The sequence below is a fragment of the Podarcis liolepis genome (genome assembly GCF_965112155.1).
Source record: "Podarcis liolepis genome assembly, chromosome: 5".
NCBI lineage: Eukaryota > Metazoa > Chordata > Lepidosauria > Squamata > Lacertidae > Podarcis > Podarcis liolepis.
The window spans coordinates 100242730-100257047 of record NC_139556.1 but is presented as its reverse complement, the minus strand read 5'-3'; the positions used below and the strand labels follow the sequence as shown (position 1 = coordinate 100257047).

General features: G+C 47.9%; 1 protein-coding gene across 4 annotated transcripts; it reads right to left on the bottom strand.

Annotated features, from left to right (window-relative positions):
- Positions 1-99: 99 nt before the first annotated feature.
- Positions 100-10882, bottom strand: MUC20 (mucin 20, cell surface associated). 4 transcript variants are annotated; one of them, XM_083503918.1, is made up of 5 exons: positions 10690-10882; positions 4782-8204; positions 3708-3770; positions 3054-3139; positions 100-612 (listed from the first exon to the last, which is right to left on the bottom strand). In XM_083503918.1, exons 1-5 carry the CDS (start codon positions 10757-10759, stop codon positions 541-543), a joined length of 3714 nt encoding a protein of 1237 aa, XP_083360044.1. In that variant the 5' UTR covers positions 10760-10882; the 3' UTR covers positions 100-540. The 4 variants fall into 4 exon arrangements, with proteins under 4 accessions (XP_083360044.1, XP_083360043.1, XP_083360045.1 ...); XM_083503917.1 differs by having other exon boundaries at positions 3708-3782; positions 4782-8198; positions 10690-10877; XM_083503919.1 differs by having other exon boundaries at positions 4782-7829; positions 10690-10877.
- Between the last annotated feature and the right edge of the window lie 3436 nt (positions 10883-14318).

The following is a 14318-nucleotide window of genomic DNA, read 5'->3' as shown; positions in this document are numbered from 1 at the left end:
GCGGAAAATATGGTAGCTTTCCCTCACATTTCAGCATTTTGGCCAATGGAAAGAGTCACAGCAGTGACTGACATTTAAGAGAAGGGATCTAGTCAATTTGAGATCTTGCTATTTAGGAAAAAGGATCTAGCCAATTCGAGGCAAGGGTGTGGTTGTTTCTGAAGGACCAGCACAACATAGCACCCAAAACAACCAGTACAGTACATTAAAGATAAGGGGCTTGCCTCAGGACCCCTGGTGAATTCATGGCAGGAGTGAAATTTGAGCCAACGACCTTCCGGGTACGTAGCTCAGTCTCTTCACCGCAGTGCTATGCCAACCCTCTGGCCCATTTGCAGATAAGCATAAGGAGCAAACTTTGCAAGCAAGGGGTCTGCACTTAGAGATATCCATTTGCATGTGATGGAAAAACAGAATCAGTTCACACTCTTGTATCAGAACTGGAGCTCAGCTGCTACAGAATCTCTCCTTCTCCTTTAGTGGGGCTCATTCTGCCTTCATTTCCGATCAGCCAGCGGCTGCCGTGAGTCTTTTAGAGCTTTACTTCATCTGGTCTATCCATTTCACACTGAAGGCAGCGCAGGGGAAGTTGGCGTTCAGGTCGTGACTCAGCTGGAGAGGAAAAGACAAACGCAGGGGTGGGGGTGGGGAAATGAATAAGATATATGAATTCATGTTAAGGATACAGTCATGCCTCATGTTACGTTTGCTTCATGTTACGTTCTTTCAGGTTATGTCCCGCGGTGAACTGGAAGTACCGGAAAGGGTTACTTCCGGGTTTCGTCGCTCACGCATGCGCAGATGCACAAAATAACGTCATGCGCAGAAGCACTGAATTGTGACCCGCACGTGCACAGACGTGCTGCTGCGGGTTGCGCTCTTTTCATGTTGCGAACTGGCCTTTTGAACGGATCCCATTCGCAACCAGAGGTACTACTGTACAGTGGTACCTCAGGTTACATACGCTTCGGGTTACATATGCTTCAGGTTACAGACTCCGCTAACCCAGAAATAGTGCTTCAGGTTAAGAACTTTGCTTCAGGATGAGAACAGAAATTGTGCTCCGGCGGCACGGCGGCAGCAGGAGGCCCCTTTAGCTAAAGTGGTCTTCAGGTTAAGAACAGTTTCAGGTTAAGAACAGACCCCCAAAACGTATTAAGTACTTAACCCGAGGTACCACTGTATCGGAATTTAAAGATGACGTGGTGAGTTCAGGGTGGGGTGGGGTTCAGTCTGGATGAGGCCCTGAATTCTTTCCACCTACTGGGATCCTATAACCAGTCAGGTTACAATATAACAGAGGAGTTTACTGAATGGGTCAGACAAATTTCTTTGTAAGACAACGAACTTAGCTGGCCACTTATGAGTCCTCATCAGCACCCCAAAAGAATTAGCTAAATTGAGAGAGCTTCAACTAAGGGCTGATCTTCATGCAGGAAAAAAAAATGCTATAAATAAGTCAGAAATTAAATCATTACAACAAAAGGGGGAAAAGCGCTATGTAAAAAACACATTAAAAATTTTTTGCTCTCTGGTGCTATCTGGTTTTGCATGTTTATAACGCGGATGTCAGGGAACTGACATCGGAGCGAGAGGCGAAGGGGAGGCTCCCAGATGATGCTGGCGAAGGACCCAGCAGCAGGGGGAGAAACAGCTCAGTAGAGGGGGAAGCCAATCAGCGCAACACCGGGGATGAAGGGGGGCAGACGGGGGAATTGGAGAGAGGGCTCCAGGACTCTTCACTGGACATCAGCGAGGAGAGCCCAGGTCCTCCGCTGCCCACGCCCTCCCTGTGCAGAAGACTCCCGCGCAGTGAGAGGAGGAGGAGACTGGGTGTCAAACAACTTTTATGTTGGAAGAGGTTCAAGAAACGCCCGCTGACGGATTCTGCCAGTGATTGAGGCAGCCACGATGAGAAAGGGCTGTGCAGTCAGAAAGGTTTAACAAGGCAAATTAACCGAGAAAGGCACCAGTTTACGCATGAGTAACTCATACCTATTACAGCATCCAAAACTTTTTTTGACCAATGTAGCTGAGCCCTAAGTGATGGCTTCTGCCAGGCTATTGAGTGGCCCTTTTCTCCACCCCGCTCAGCCAGCTGCTAGGTAAGCGGGCAATAGCCAGAGTGGTATGCAAACGGAGCTGGAAGCAGCCTGGAAGCTGGAGAAACAGCAACCTGCTTGCTCTGTGATGGATCCAAAGCTGTCACTAATAGCAAAGCAAGCTCTGTTGGGGTGTTAATACTGTGAGCCCCTCTCTCTGATCACCAGTGTCGAAGCAATGGTTCTTCAACATCAACTTTGTTGGACTGGTCACGTTGTTCGGTTACCTGATTATCACCTTCCAAAGCAACTGCTCTATTCCAAACTTAAAAACGGAAAGTGGAATGGTGGTGGTCAACAAAAGAGGTTTAAAGACTCTCTCAAGGCAAATCTTAAAAAATATAGTATAAACACCGACAACCGGGAAACACTGGCCTGTGAGCGCTCCAGTTGGAGAACAGCCTTTACCAAAGGTGTCATGGGCTTTGAAGACCCTCGAACTCAGGACGCAAGGGAGAAACGTGCTAAGAGGAAGGCACGCTTGGCAAACCCTCACCATGATCAATTCCCACCTGGAAACCAATGTCCCCATTATGGAAGGACGTGTGGATCCAGAATTGGCCTCCACAGTCACTTACGGACTCATTGTTAAAACCGTGTTTATGGAAGACAATCTTACTCGGCTACGAGTGATCACCAAAGAAAGAAGAATACATCCTGTAATCTTTTGGCTTGGATGTGATCCCTTACTTTAAAATTGCTTACATCCCACAGATATTTTGAGACTGTTTAATAATAATAATGGCAATAAAAAGCCCTACAAAGTCAGTGGCCATTGGCCACTCAGATTCAGACTAAATCTTTCAGAAAACATTATCACATTATTACTAAGAGAAGGAATGATGACTGATCCAAACAGAGCTGATATTATGGTTACCAAGCCCTTAAAATCGCTCCATGTTAAATCAGAAGTTGCCTGGAGGACTCCGTACAATAACAATGAACCCTCACCTTGTTCAAAACCATCTCTTGGGTTGTGGGGTCAGAGATATTCAGGGAAGTGGTCAAGCCCATTGACAAGATGACCTGGGTCCCACCTGCCAGAGGAGAAAATCACACACAAACCACATTTGTTCCTTTTTTGCATCAGTTCAGCCACAAGTCCCAGAATTAGCAGACAGGAAGAAAAACCTTTTCTCCACATCATGTGTCTTTGTATAAATGCCTGCCATTTAATTACAGTGGTGCCTCGCAAGAAGAAATTAATCCATTCCGCGAGTCTCTTCGTCTTGCAGTTTTTTCGTCTTGCGAAGCACGGCTATTAGCGGCTTAGCGGCTTTAAGAAAAAGGAAACAAACTCGCAAGAACTCGCAAGACATTTCGTCTTGTGAAGCAAGCCCATAGGGAAATTCGTCTTGCGGAACGACTCAAAAAACGGAAAACTCTTTCGTCTAGCGAGTTTTTCGTCTTGCGAGGCATTCGTCTTGCGAGGTACCACTGTACTTTATTTATTTATGATATTTATATCCTGCTTTTCACGACGGAAGGCATTCAACTACCCCACGTCCCGTCAGGGCAAGGAAGCAGTAAGAGAAATTGCAAAGTCAGGTGAGATTTAGGAAGAGCGACACAGGATGCTTCAGTCCCTGGATGACAAGAGCTTACCTGTATCTGGAGGTAGAGAAGGGCAGGAAGGCCTTGGCGGGGGCCTCTTGGTTCCACCTGGAGCTGCGGAAGGAGCTGAAGGAGCCACAAGAAGACAAGTCAGCTCTTTCCTTGCAAAAGATCCAGCCTCTCCCACCTAAGTTGGCCCCATCACCCAGCCCAGGCCCTGCTGAGACTAGGGAGAGGGGCTGCTTGTGGGGAAGATGAGTAGACCCTTCTCTGTGGTACCACCCCAGTTGTGAGACTCTCTCCCATGCAGAACTAATAATAATAATAATAATAATAATAATAATAATAATAATAATAATAATAATAATGTATGTGTTTGTTAATATATTATAAGTTGCTTTGAGTTACTTACCTTGGTAAAAAAGATTAATAATAATAATAACAAAACAACAACAACAACAATTTTGATAAAAACCAGATGTAGTCTGACCCCTGTTTATGTTCTGTGCAAGGTGAATGTTCAATAAACCCACTTCTTAGGGTTAGGATAATGCGAGCCTTATTTGTTTGTTTGTTAAATTTATATACCGCAGAGTATATATGATCCCAGGGCAGTTATCTCAGCCTACAGATACTTGCATTCCTTCCAGCTCTGCCGCCTAGCTCAAAATGCATACGCTTCAGGTTACAGACGCTTCAGGTTACAGACTCCGCTAACCCAGAAATTGTACCTCGAGTTAAGAACTTTGCTTCAGGATGAGAACAGAAATCGGTGGCAGCGGGAGGCCCCATTAGCGAAAGTGGTACCTCAGGTTAAGAACAGTTTGAGGTAAAAAACGGACCTCCAGAACGAATTAAGTTCTTAACCTGAGGTACCACTGTACTTGTGTGCCTAGGAGCCAACTCCCAGGGGCCGAAGTCCCTTCACACACCCCCAAATGCTTGAGGGGGCTTCCGCTCCCAAGGGTTGATGGTCACTGCCATTAAAATGGTGTGTGTGAGCCACATCATGTGATGAATTCTGTTGGGCAGAACTTAGCTGCCCCCCAATATTGTATTCAAGTCGGCCCCCCTGCTTGTGTGAGTCTTCCTTGTTCAGATGAATGTCAAAGTCAGAATGCTTACCTGGTGCTGAAATTGGAAGCTTAATAATTTTGGTCACCTTTGTTGACGATGTGGTGGTGCCAGTTGCCCTTGTGACATTTGTGGTTAGTGTGGTAGCTTGCCGTGAGGTGGTGGGTTTCCCTATTGTCTTTGGTGCTGTAGTGGTTTTGAGCAGTGAAATGGTGGAAGAAGCAACTGTTGAAGTGACCCTGGCAGTTTTACTGGTGGTAGATGAAGCTTCACCTCTGGAGGTGGTTGCGAAGGTCATCTGTGGTCCTGAGGTGAGGGCAGGGGAACTTCCAGTTGTGGTTGTGAGCTTAGTTGTGGTTGATGTGGTCTGTTTTGGCGATGTGACAACAGGGATGCCACCTTCACCCTTGGTTGCAGCTAGCGATGGGGAGAGGAGTGCTGTCGAAGTGGCTTGATAACTTTGGATAAAAGTTGTGAGCTCAGAGGTGGTTTCACCAGGATGGGAAGAAGGAGCTGTTGTTGGGGTGGAGGTTCCTTCTGCAGATGTGGCTTTTTCTGGACTGTGGGATGCCAGCAGTGTTGACCTATTGTCTTCTACTGCAGTGCTGATGAACATAGTTGGTTGTTGGCTGAGTGTTACGTCTGGAACAGTGCTCCTGGACCTCGCTGTTTGACCTGTAATTTCAGTTGATGGGGTGGTGGAAGAGAGGCCTGTTGACGTGGTCTCTTCTGGTGGTGTGCCAGCAGTGGTGGTACTTTCATCCGTGGTCTTAGCTAGTGATTCTGTTGGAGTGACTGCACTTCTTTGGATAAAAGATGTAGGATCAACGCTCGTTTCACCAGGATAAGAAGGATGAACTGTTTTGGGGATGGTGGTTCCTTCTGCAAATGTGGCTTCTTCTGTGCCGTAGGATACTGGCAGCGTTGAGCTATTGTCTTCTACTGCACTGCTAATGGAGGTGGTGATCTCTTCTGTCGTGCTGAAAGTCACAACTGCTGGAGTGCCGGTTTCAGATGTCGTTTCAGTTGGTGAGAGAGAACTGTGTGCTGCAACAGTTGTGAGCTGAGCTGTGGATTTACCTGGAGAGGAAGACGGACTGGAGACTGACAAAGTGTTGAGCCTTGTGGCAGTCACAGCAGTTTCGGATGTGGAGGGCTCAGCTGCCATGGCTGGCAATGTGCTTAGCAATGAGGTGGTGGGTTGGGCTGCTGAGCTTGCCTTTGGTGCTGTAGTAGTGAGACTGGGGCTGCTTGTTGTGGTTTGGAGCAGTGAAATAGTGGAAGAAGCAACTGTTGAAGTGACCTTGGCAGTTTTACTGGTGGTAGATAAAGCTTCACCTCTGGAGGTAGTTGTGAAGGTCATCTGCGGTCCTGAGGTGAGGGCAGGAGAGCTTCCAGTTGTGGCTGTGAGCTCAGTTGTGGTTGATGTGGTCTGTTTTGGCGATGTGACAACAGGGATACTACCTTCACCCTTGGTTGCAGCTAGTGATGGGGAGAGGAGTGCTGTCGAAGTGGCTTGATAACTTTGGATAAAAGTTGTGAGCTCAGAGGTGGTTTCACCAGGATGGGAAGAAGGAACTGTTGTTGGGGTGGAGGTTCCTTCTGCAGATGTGGCTTTTTCTGGACTGTGGGATGCCAGCAGTGTTGGCCTATTGTCTTCTACTGCGATGCTGATGAACATTGGTTGGTTTTTGGCTGGTTTTTGGCTGAGTGTTACTTCTGGAGCAGTACTACTGGACCTCGCTGTTTGACCTGTGATTTCAGTTGATGGGGTGGTGGAAGAGAGTCCTGTTGACGTGGTCCCTTCTGACAGTGTGCCAGTAGTGGTGGTACTTTCATCCGTGGTCTTAGCTAGTGATTCTGTTGGAGTGACTGCACTTCTTTGGATAAAAGGTGTGAGGTCAGTGCTCATTTCACCAGGATAGGATGAAGGATGAACTGTTGTTGGGGTGGCAGTTTTTTCTGCAGGGCTGATGGTCACTTCTGAAAAAGCAGTGGTGGTCTCCTCCGCTGAAGTCAGTTCTCTACGCTTTGTGGTTTTGAATGTGGTTATGTCTTGAGGAGCTAGCGATTGGGATCTTGAGCTAGTTTCTACTATCATAGTGCTGGTGGCTTCTGGGATTTCGGGTGTAGGGCTGCTAGCCACATCACCTAAAGCACCAGGGCTGGTGGCCATTCCAGATGTTGAACTGCCAGTGGCAACTGTCCGAGGTGAGTTGGTGTGGGACTGCAGGGCTGCAGAAGGGAATGTGGATGGAGGGGGAACAGTTGAGAGTGTGGATGCAAGGGCTGTGGAGGTGACGTCTACAGTGGAGCTGAAGATCGGTGGATGTTCTGTGGAAGAGACAGGTGCCTGCATGGATCTTTCTGCTCCAGTGCTGGTGATGGCAATGCTTCTGGCTGTGGTTATGGTATGCAAAGTAGCAACAGAGTCTGTGATGGGCATGGCTTTGTCTTGAGAGGCTGAAGATAGGACTGTAGGGCTTGTTTCTTCTTCCAAAGTAGTAGAATCTGTGATTCCAGCTTCTGAAGTGCCAGTGATAGCTGTCGAATCATGCAGTGAAGAGAAGAGGAACGTTGGTTGTTGGCTGAGTGTTGGCTCAGTGCTACTGGACCTCGTTGGGGTGGTGGAAGAGAGGCCTGTTGACGTGGTCTCTTCTGGCGGTGTACCAGCAGTGGTGGTACTTTCATCCGTGGTCTTAGCTAGTGATGGGGAAATGAACTCTGTTGAAGCGGCTGCACTTCTTTGGATAAAAGGTGTGGGCTCAGTGCTCGTTCCACCAGGATAGGATGAAGCATGAACTGTTGCTGGGGTGGCGGTTTCTTCTGCAGATGTGGCTTCTTCTGAACTGTAGGATACTGCCAGCGTTGAGCTACTGTCTTCTACTGCAGTGCTGATGGAGGTGGAGGAGTCAGCTACTGTGGTGACATCCGTGGTTGGCAGTGTGCTTAGCAATGGGACAGTGGTGGATTGAGTTGCTGAGCTTGCCTTTGGTGCTGTAGTAGTGAGACTGGGGCTGGTTGTGGTTTGTGAAATGGTGGGAGCAACAGAATTGGAAGTGACTTTGGCCGTAGTGTTGATGGTAGGAGAGCCTTCACCTGCGAAGGTGGAATGAGAAGTTACCAGGGTGAACCTGGATGGCCTAGTATTGGTAGAATAGCTTCCAGGTGTGGGTACAGCTGGTGAGGGGACTGGTAATTCTTCTGTGGACATTTTTGCTTGGGAATGGGTGGTTTCTTCTGCAGGGCTGACAGTCCCTTCTGAAATAGCAGTGGTGGTCTCCTCAGCTGTGATCCGAACAGCGCTTTTACCTGAAGAGGATGATGGGTCAGGACTTGGGGCAATCCCTGCTGTTGAGGGGTGTGTGGTGGAACTGCTTAGCAATGGAACAGTGGATTTCTCTGTTGCATTTGTCTGTGGTGCGGAGGTGAGACTGGAGCTCGTTGTGAAGGCAGAGTGAACTGTGGCTGCACCTGGGGAGGAAGAGAAGTGAGATCGAGTTCTGCACTGTGGCACAGAAAGAGCTCGCCTTCTCCAGAAACTGAAAATTTCTTTTAGAATTCCATACTTGGCTAGACAGACAAAAATTCTGACATGGGATATGGCAACATCCTTCACACAGTTTGCACCCCAGCTCAGCAGCCTTTTTAAAAAAGATTGTTTTCTTCTGAAAATATTTATGGATTATAAGCATCCCTTTGTATCTCTCACTGGGCTCCCCTGTAGTGTAGCACCTCTCTCCCTTCCTTTAAAACTCCCCTTAAAACCCACATTTCCCTGCACGGACTTTGGCTTATCCTCAGAATCATCAATCCCTCAGTGTCTCCCCGTTTGTCTGCCTTAAACTGTGAGCTCCTTCTGAGTAGACAGCTGTTTGTGTACTTCCTATGAAACGCTCATGGTTGTATACTGACTTGTTTAATGCTAATCATAAAGATTTCTGCTAGCATAGCTTGGGAACGAGTGCAGCTCAGGGTTGGAGCATCTGCTTTGCATTCAGGAGGTCCCAGGATCAATCCCTGGTGTCCCCAGGAAGATCTCCGAGGGATCCCAATCTGCAACCTGGAGAGCCAGTGTAGGCAGTATTGAGTCTCATGGATCAATTGCTCTCTTAATATAAAGAAGCCCCCTATCTTCTTAGTTCAGTTGTGCTACAGCTACTATTGTTCTTAGGCCATTTGCTGGATCCCAAGGTCAGCAACCAGGGACGCGGGTGGCGCTGTGGGTTAAACCACAGAGCCTAGGACTTGCCGATCAGAAGGTTGGCAGTTCGAATCCCCATGACAGGGTGAGCTCCCGTTGCTCGGTCCCTGCTCCTGCCAACCTAGCAGTTTGAAAGCACGTCAAGTGCAAGTAGATAAATAGGTACCGCTCTGGTGGGAAGATAAACGGCGTTTCCGTGCGCTGCTCTGGTTCATCAGAAGTGGCTTAGTCCTGCTGGCCACATGACCCAGAAGCTGTACGCCGGCTCCCTGGGCCAATAAAGGGAGATGAGCGCTGCAACCCCAGAGTCGGCCACGACTGGACCTAATTGGTCAGGGGTCCCTTTACCTTTAAGGTCAGCAACCAGCTGAATGCGAGGGACGCTATTAGGAAGGGATGATAGAGAGCCCCTGGACTACACCTGGGTTATCCTGCTTGGATTTCAGCTACTGCTCCATCCGCACACCACACTTGTCTCTACACTGGCAACTGTGCAACAGGTGGACAAGTGGACATCTCAGGTGGGGGCAGATTTGGCCCCGGGCTTCCAATGGCTTACCCTCAATTTGCATGCCTTCCCTCCTCGCCAGAGAACAACTAGAGAAGAAACCGATATGAAACTGACATGCACCCAACTGTTCAAAAGAGATTCCTGAAGCAGGCCTTAGAGGCAAGCCTTAGAATCCATGCCAAAAAGAGAAAGCAGCAGCAGCAGTTTCGACACTGCGCAGGGTCCAAAGTACCCTGGGGCTTTGCCTGTTACAACACTCCAGCGTATTTCAACAGCTCCCAGGAAAGGAAAGGAAAATACAACCGTGGTGCTATTCAGTTCCCAAAGTGGCTAAAATCCCTAGGGAGCATGGCGCAGTGGAAGTAAAATATGCCACAGACAGAACTGAGCCAGGAAGATGGTTCTGTTGTGAACTGGTTTCTTCTCTGCCTATTTTAGCTGCATTGCTGTCCCTGCAGAAGCATGTCATGCCCCTTCTAGCTGAAAGTTAGGAGCTACTCCTCGTGGTACAAGGGACAAGCTGCCTAGTTTTTCTCTGATCTTGAGTAAACACAAACTGGAACGTGTCCAGAGGAGGGCAACCAAAATGGTCCAAGGCCTGGAAACGATGCCTTATGAGGAACGGCTAAGGGAGCTGGGCATGTTTAGCCTGGAGAAGAGGAGGTTAAGGGGTGATATGATAGCCATGTTCAAATATATGAAAGGATGTCACATAGAGGAGGGAGAAAGGTTGTTTTCTGCTGCTCCAGAGAAGCGGACATGGAGCAATGGATCCAAACTACAAGAAAGAAGATTCCACCTAAACATTAGGAAGAACTTCCTGACAGTAAGAGCTGTTTGACAGTGGAATTTGCTGCCAAGGAGTGTGGTGGAGTCTCCTCCTTTGGAGGTCTTTAAGCAGAGGCTTGACAACCATATGTCAGGAGTGCTCTGATGGTGTTTCCTGCTTGGCAGGGGGTTGGACTCGATGGCCCTTGTGGTCTCTTCCAACTCTATGATTCTATGATTCTATGATTCTAATTCTGCGCCCATGTTTTTACACGAGCCACAAAAACACACATTTCCATTCCTACGGTTTTTGCTTTCTTTGGCCAAGGGTTATTAACAGCTGATTCGTGTATGAACCAACACAAGGATTTGGCTGGTTCTGGAACTCCAGCTTCCCTCCAAAGCCACCTTTCTTCCCCCCCCCCCCCAACACGTTGCTATGCATTAGTCAGTGAGACTTGGCAGCAGTCACTCACCATGGGTCCAGGTGCAGCAGGGAAGACACAGTAGTAAAAGGGGCACCACAGGGAAATGATAGCAGCCCATTCCGGCAGTGCTTCTTGCCTGCCCTTCCAATCTGGGACCAGCAGCCCGGTCCGCTCTGTGTGTTGTAAGTCCACAAGTGGTGCTTCGAGAAATCCCTGCTGTTGGTTTACTTCCTTGGCATGGTTTCCTGGTTTGAAAGACAGTTGGAGGGTGGAGCGCCCAAAACCTGCTCCCTTTTTTTTGCTCCAAAGCCTTTGAATAGCTCTCTCACTGTAAGAGCTGTTTGACAGCGGAACGGACTCCCATGGAAAGTGGGTTTTTAAGCAGGGGGCTGGACTGGATGATCCTTAGGGGTCCCTGGTCCAACTCTACAATTCTACGATTATATCGTAGGGAATTGTCATTTTTAATAATAATAATAATAATAATAATAATAGTAAATTTTATTTATACCCTGCCCTCCCCGGCCAGAGCCGGGCTCAGGGCAGCTAACACCAGTAAAATTACAGTAAAAACATAATAGGAAAGAAAACCCCAATTTAAAATACAGGTTAAAATGCAATTTAAAATGCAGCCTCGTTTTAAAAGTAGCCCATGGATCAAAAGCATAAGGGGAAGGAAACAGAAGGGTCAGACTGAGTCCAAACCAAAGGGCAGGCGGAACAGCTCCGTCTTGCAGGCCCTGCGGAAAGATGTCAAGTCCCGCAGGGCCCTAGTCTCTTGTGACAGAGCGTTCCACCAAGTCAGGGCCAGTACTGAAAAGGCCCTGGCCCTAGTTGAGATCAATCTAACCTCCTTGAGGCTTGGGACCTCCAAAGTATTGTTACTTGTGGACTTTAAGGTCCTCTGTGGGGCATACCAGGAGAGGCGGTCCTGTAGGTACGAGGGTCCTAGGCCACATAGGGCTTTAAAGGTCAAAACCAGCACCTTAAACCTGACCCTGTACTCCACCGGGAGCCAGTGCAGTTGGTAAAGCACTGGATGAATGTGATCCCGTGGCAAGGACCCCGTAAGGAGCCTTGCTGCGGCATTCTGCACCCGCTGGAGTTTCTGGGTCAGTCTCAAGGGCAGCCCCACGTAGAGCGAGTTACAATAATCAAGCCTGGAGGTGACCGTCACATGGATCACAGTGGCCAGATCAGGGCGAGAAAGGTAAGGGACCAACTGCTTAATATGGCGGAGATGGAATCCAATTTGAAGATCAAGCACAGCAAATGCCTAGCTTAAGCATGGCCAGGAAGCCTCAGAGGTTGTCCTGGTGGAGCAGCTGGTCGCTGAAAATTAGAGACACCAGTGTTTGTGTCTGTCTAAATGCCATATCATCTCACTGGAAGCCAGTCCCCTAAATCCAGATCTGTATGGAGGGGCATTGTTATGTACTGAAGTTCTCACCCTGGGCCAGCAGGGGGATATTGTAGATAGTTTTCACTCAGGTCCACTTATGCAAATAAGGGATTGAAAGTGATATTCAGTGATTGGATAGTTACGGAAAGTGGTTACAGTTGCGTTGTACTGGAGCTCTATATAAGCAGGCTGGCTGAACCCTTCAGTTCAGTTCTGTTCTGGCCTGTGAATAAACAAGAGCTGTTTGAAGAATCGCTGTGTCATCTGATATGTTCACCCACAACTTAACAGGCATTAGCAGCAGTGGTTGCTCGGTGCTGAGAGGAAATCATTGAAAAACACGCTTAGAAGCCACTTTGCCTTGTTTTTACCGTTTAAGGGCAAAATCTTATAGAACTGCTCACACAAGCAGTGGTGGTGTTTATTGTTTTATTAAGATTTTTTTTCTTCATTGAATGCACACTCTGTTTCAGAACAACTGTATTAGGGTAAATCATACTGCAAAAAAAATATGTATTAGGCAAAAGCGCATTCAAAAATGTGTATATGAGAAAATAGCACTCAAATGCTGATTAATTTGCATGAGGATTAATTTGCAAACTGATGTCGAAATGTGGAGAATTGAAGACTGGAAAAATGAGAAAACATAAATGCTATAAGGCGTATTGTCAACATCTTCCCATATTGCTGAATTCCAAATCCAGAGCCCAGACTTGTGTCTTCAGCTGACAGATACGTCAGCCCTGTCTCTGCTGGGACCTCTTTGCCATTTAGCAGGCTCAGCTGATCTTAAGCTCCGAGTTTCAGGAGATTAATTCTTCACATTAATTCTGTCACTCAAAAACGGAACCCAAGTCCTATTTGATTAGAGCAGAGAGATTAGCAGTGATGAATCTCCTGAGCTGGCCTGACAGGAGACAAATCTCTTGAAATCTAACCAGGTCTCCAGGGACAAAATTCCTCACTAAGTTGTCGATAGGCAGAACTGGAGTTTTGGTTCAGAAGGGGGGTGGGTGGATTGTGGTGTGCATAGAAGGAAAAGCCCCAGTACTGGATCAGACCCAGGCCATGCAAATCCTCAGCCCCACCCTCTTTTGTCAAATTGGCAGGTAAAAGCAGGCCAAAAGCCTGTGGAAAACAGAGGCTGTTTTGTCGGAAGTCTTTCTAGCTATTGGCTGAGAGAGTGCCAGGTTTAGTTGGTTGCTGCCATTGACTCAGATGGTGGGGAGATATGTTCATGGACATTCTAAATTCTCAGAAGTTTAAGGGGAGAAATTGTCAATACAGATGGGACAGATGGGGCTGGTGCCAGGAAGGAGAGGAGAGGAGGTAACAGGATCAGTAGTCTTCTTCTTCTGCGATCCCTTGTTTGTTGTTGTTGTTGTTTAGTCGTCTCCGGCTCTTCGTGACCCCATGGACCAGAGCACACCAGGCACTCCTGTCTTCCACTGCCTCCCGCAGTTTGGTCAAACTCATGCTGGTAGCTTCAAGAACACTGCCCCACCATCTCATCCTCTGCCGTCCCCTTCTCCTTGTGCCCTCCATCTTTCCCAACATCAGGGTCTTTTCCAGGGAGTCTTCTCTTCTCATGAGGTGGCCAAAGTACTGGAGCCTCAGCTTCAGGATCTGTCCTTCCAGTGAGCACTCAGGGCTGATTTCCTTCAGAATGGAGAGGTTTGATCTTCTTGCAGTCCATGGGGCTCTCAAGAGACTCCTCCAGCACCAGAATTCAAAAGCATCAATTCTTCGGCGATCAGCCTTGTCTTCCATAAACACAGTTTTAACAATGAGTTCGTAAGTGACTGTGGAGGCCAGTTCTGGATCCACACGTCCTTCCACAGTGGGGACATAGGTTTCCAGGCAGGAGTTGATCATGGTGTGGATTTGCCAAGCGTGCCTTCCTCTTAGCACATTTCTCCCTTGTGTTCTGAGTTCGAGTGTCTTCAAAGCCCATGACACCTTTGGTAAAGGCTGTTCTCCAATTGGATGGGCTTTGTGGCTTTAAAGAAACTCTGTGCATCATGAGTGTCGGCTACGCTTAGCAGAGGATCAGTAGTCAGGTATTAGCGATATGAAAGGGTGTATGTTACAATACTAGGTCTAGATGATGTTTAAGTAAGATGCTGAATAGCCAATAGATACAACTATGCACTACTCAGAGCCGAGCCATTGAAATGAATGGGCCCAACTTAGTCATATTTATTAATTTACATGGGACTACTCTGAGTAAAGGGACGCGGGTGGCGCTGTGGGTTCAACCTCAGAGCCTAGGACT

Excerpts from the sequence above, each read along its gene's own strand:
- MUC20 (XM_083503917.1), bottom strand. The coding sequence starts at position 10,759 with ATGGGCTGCTATCATTTCCCTGTGGTGCCCCTTTTACTACTGTGTCTT. Across the intron at positions 8,199-10,689 it reads CTGCTGCACCTGGACCCATG|CCACAGTTCACTCTGCCTTC; the intron begins GTGAGTGACTGC and ends CCCCAGGTGCAG. Across the intron at positions 3,140-3,707 it reads TTCTCTACCTCCAGATACAG|GTGGGACCCAGGTCATCTTG; the intron begins GTAAGCTCTTGT and ends CTCCTCTGGCAG.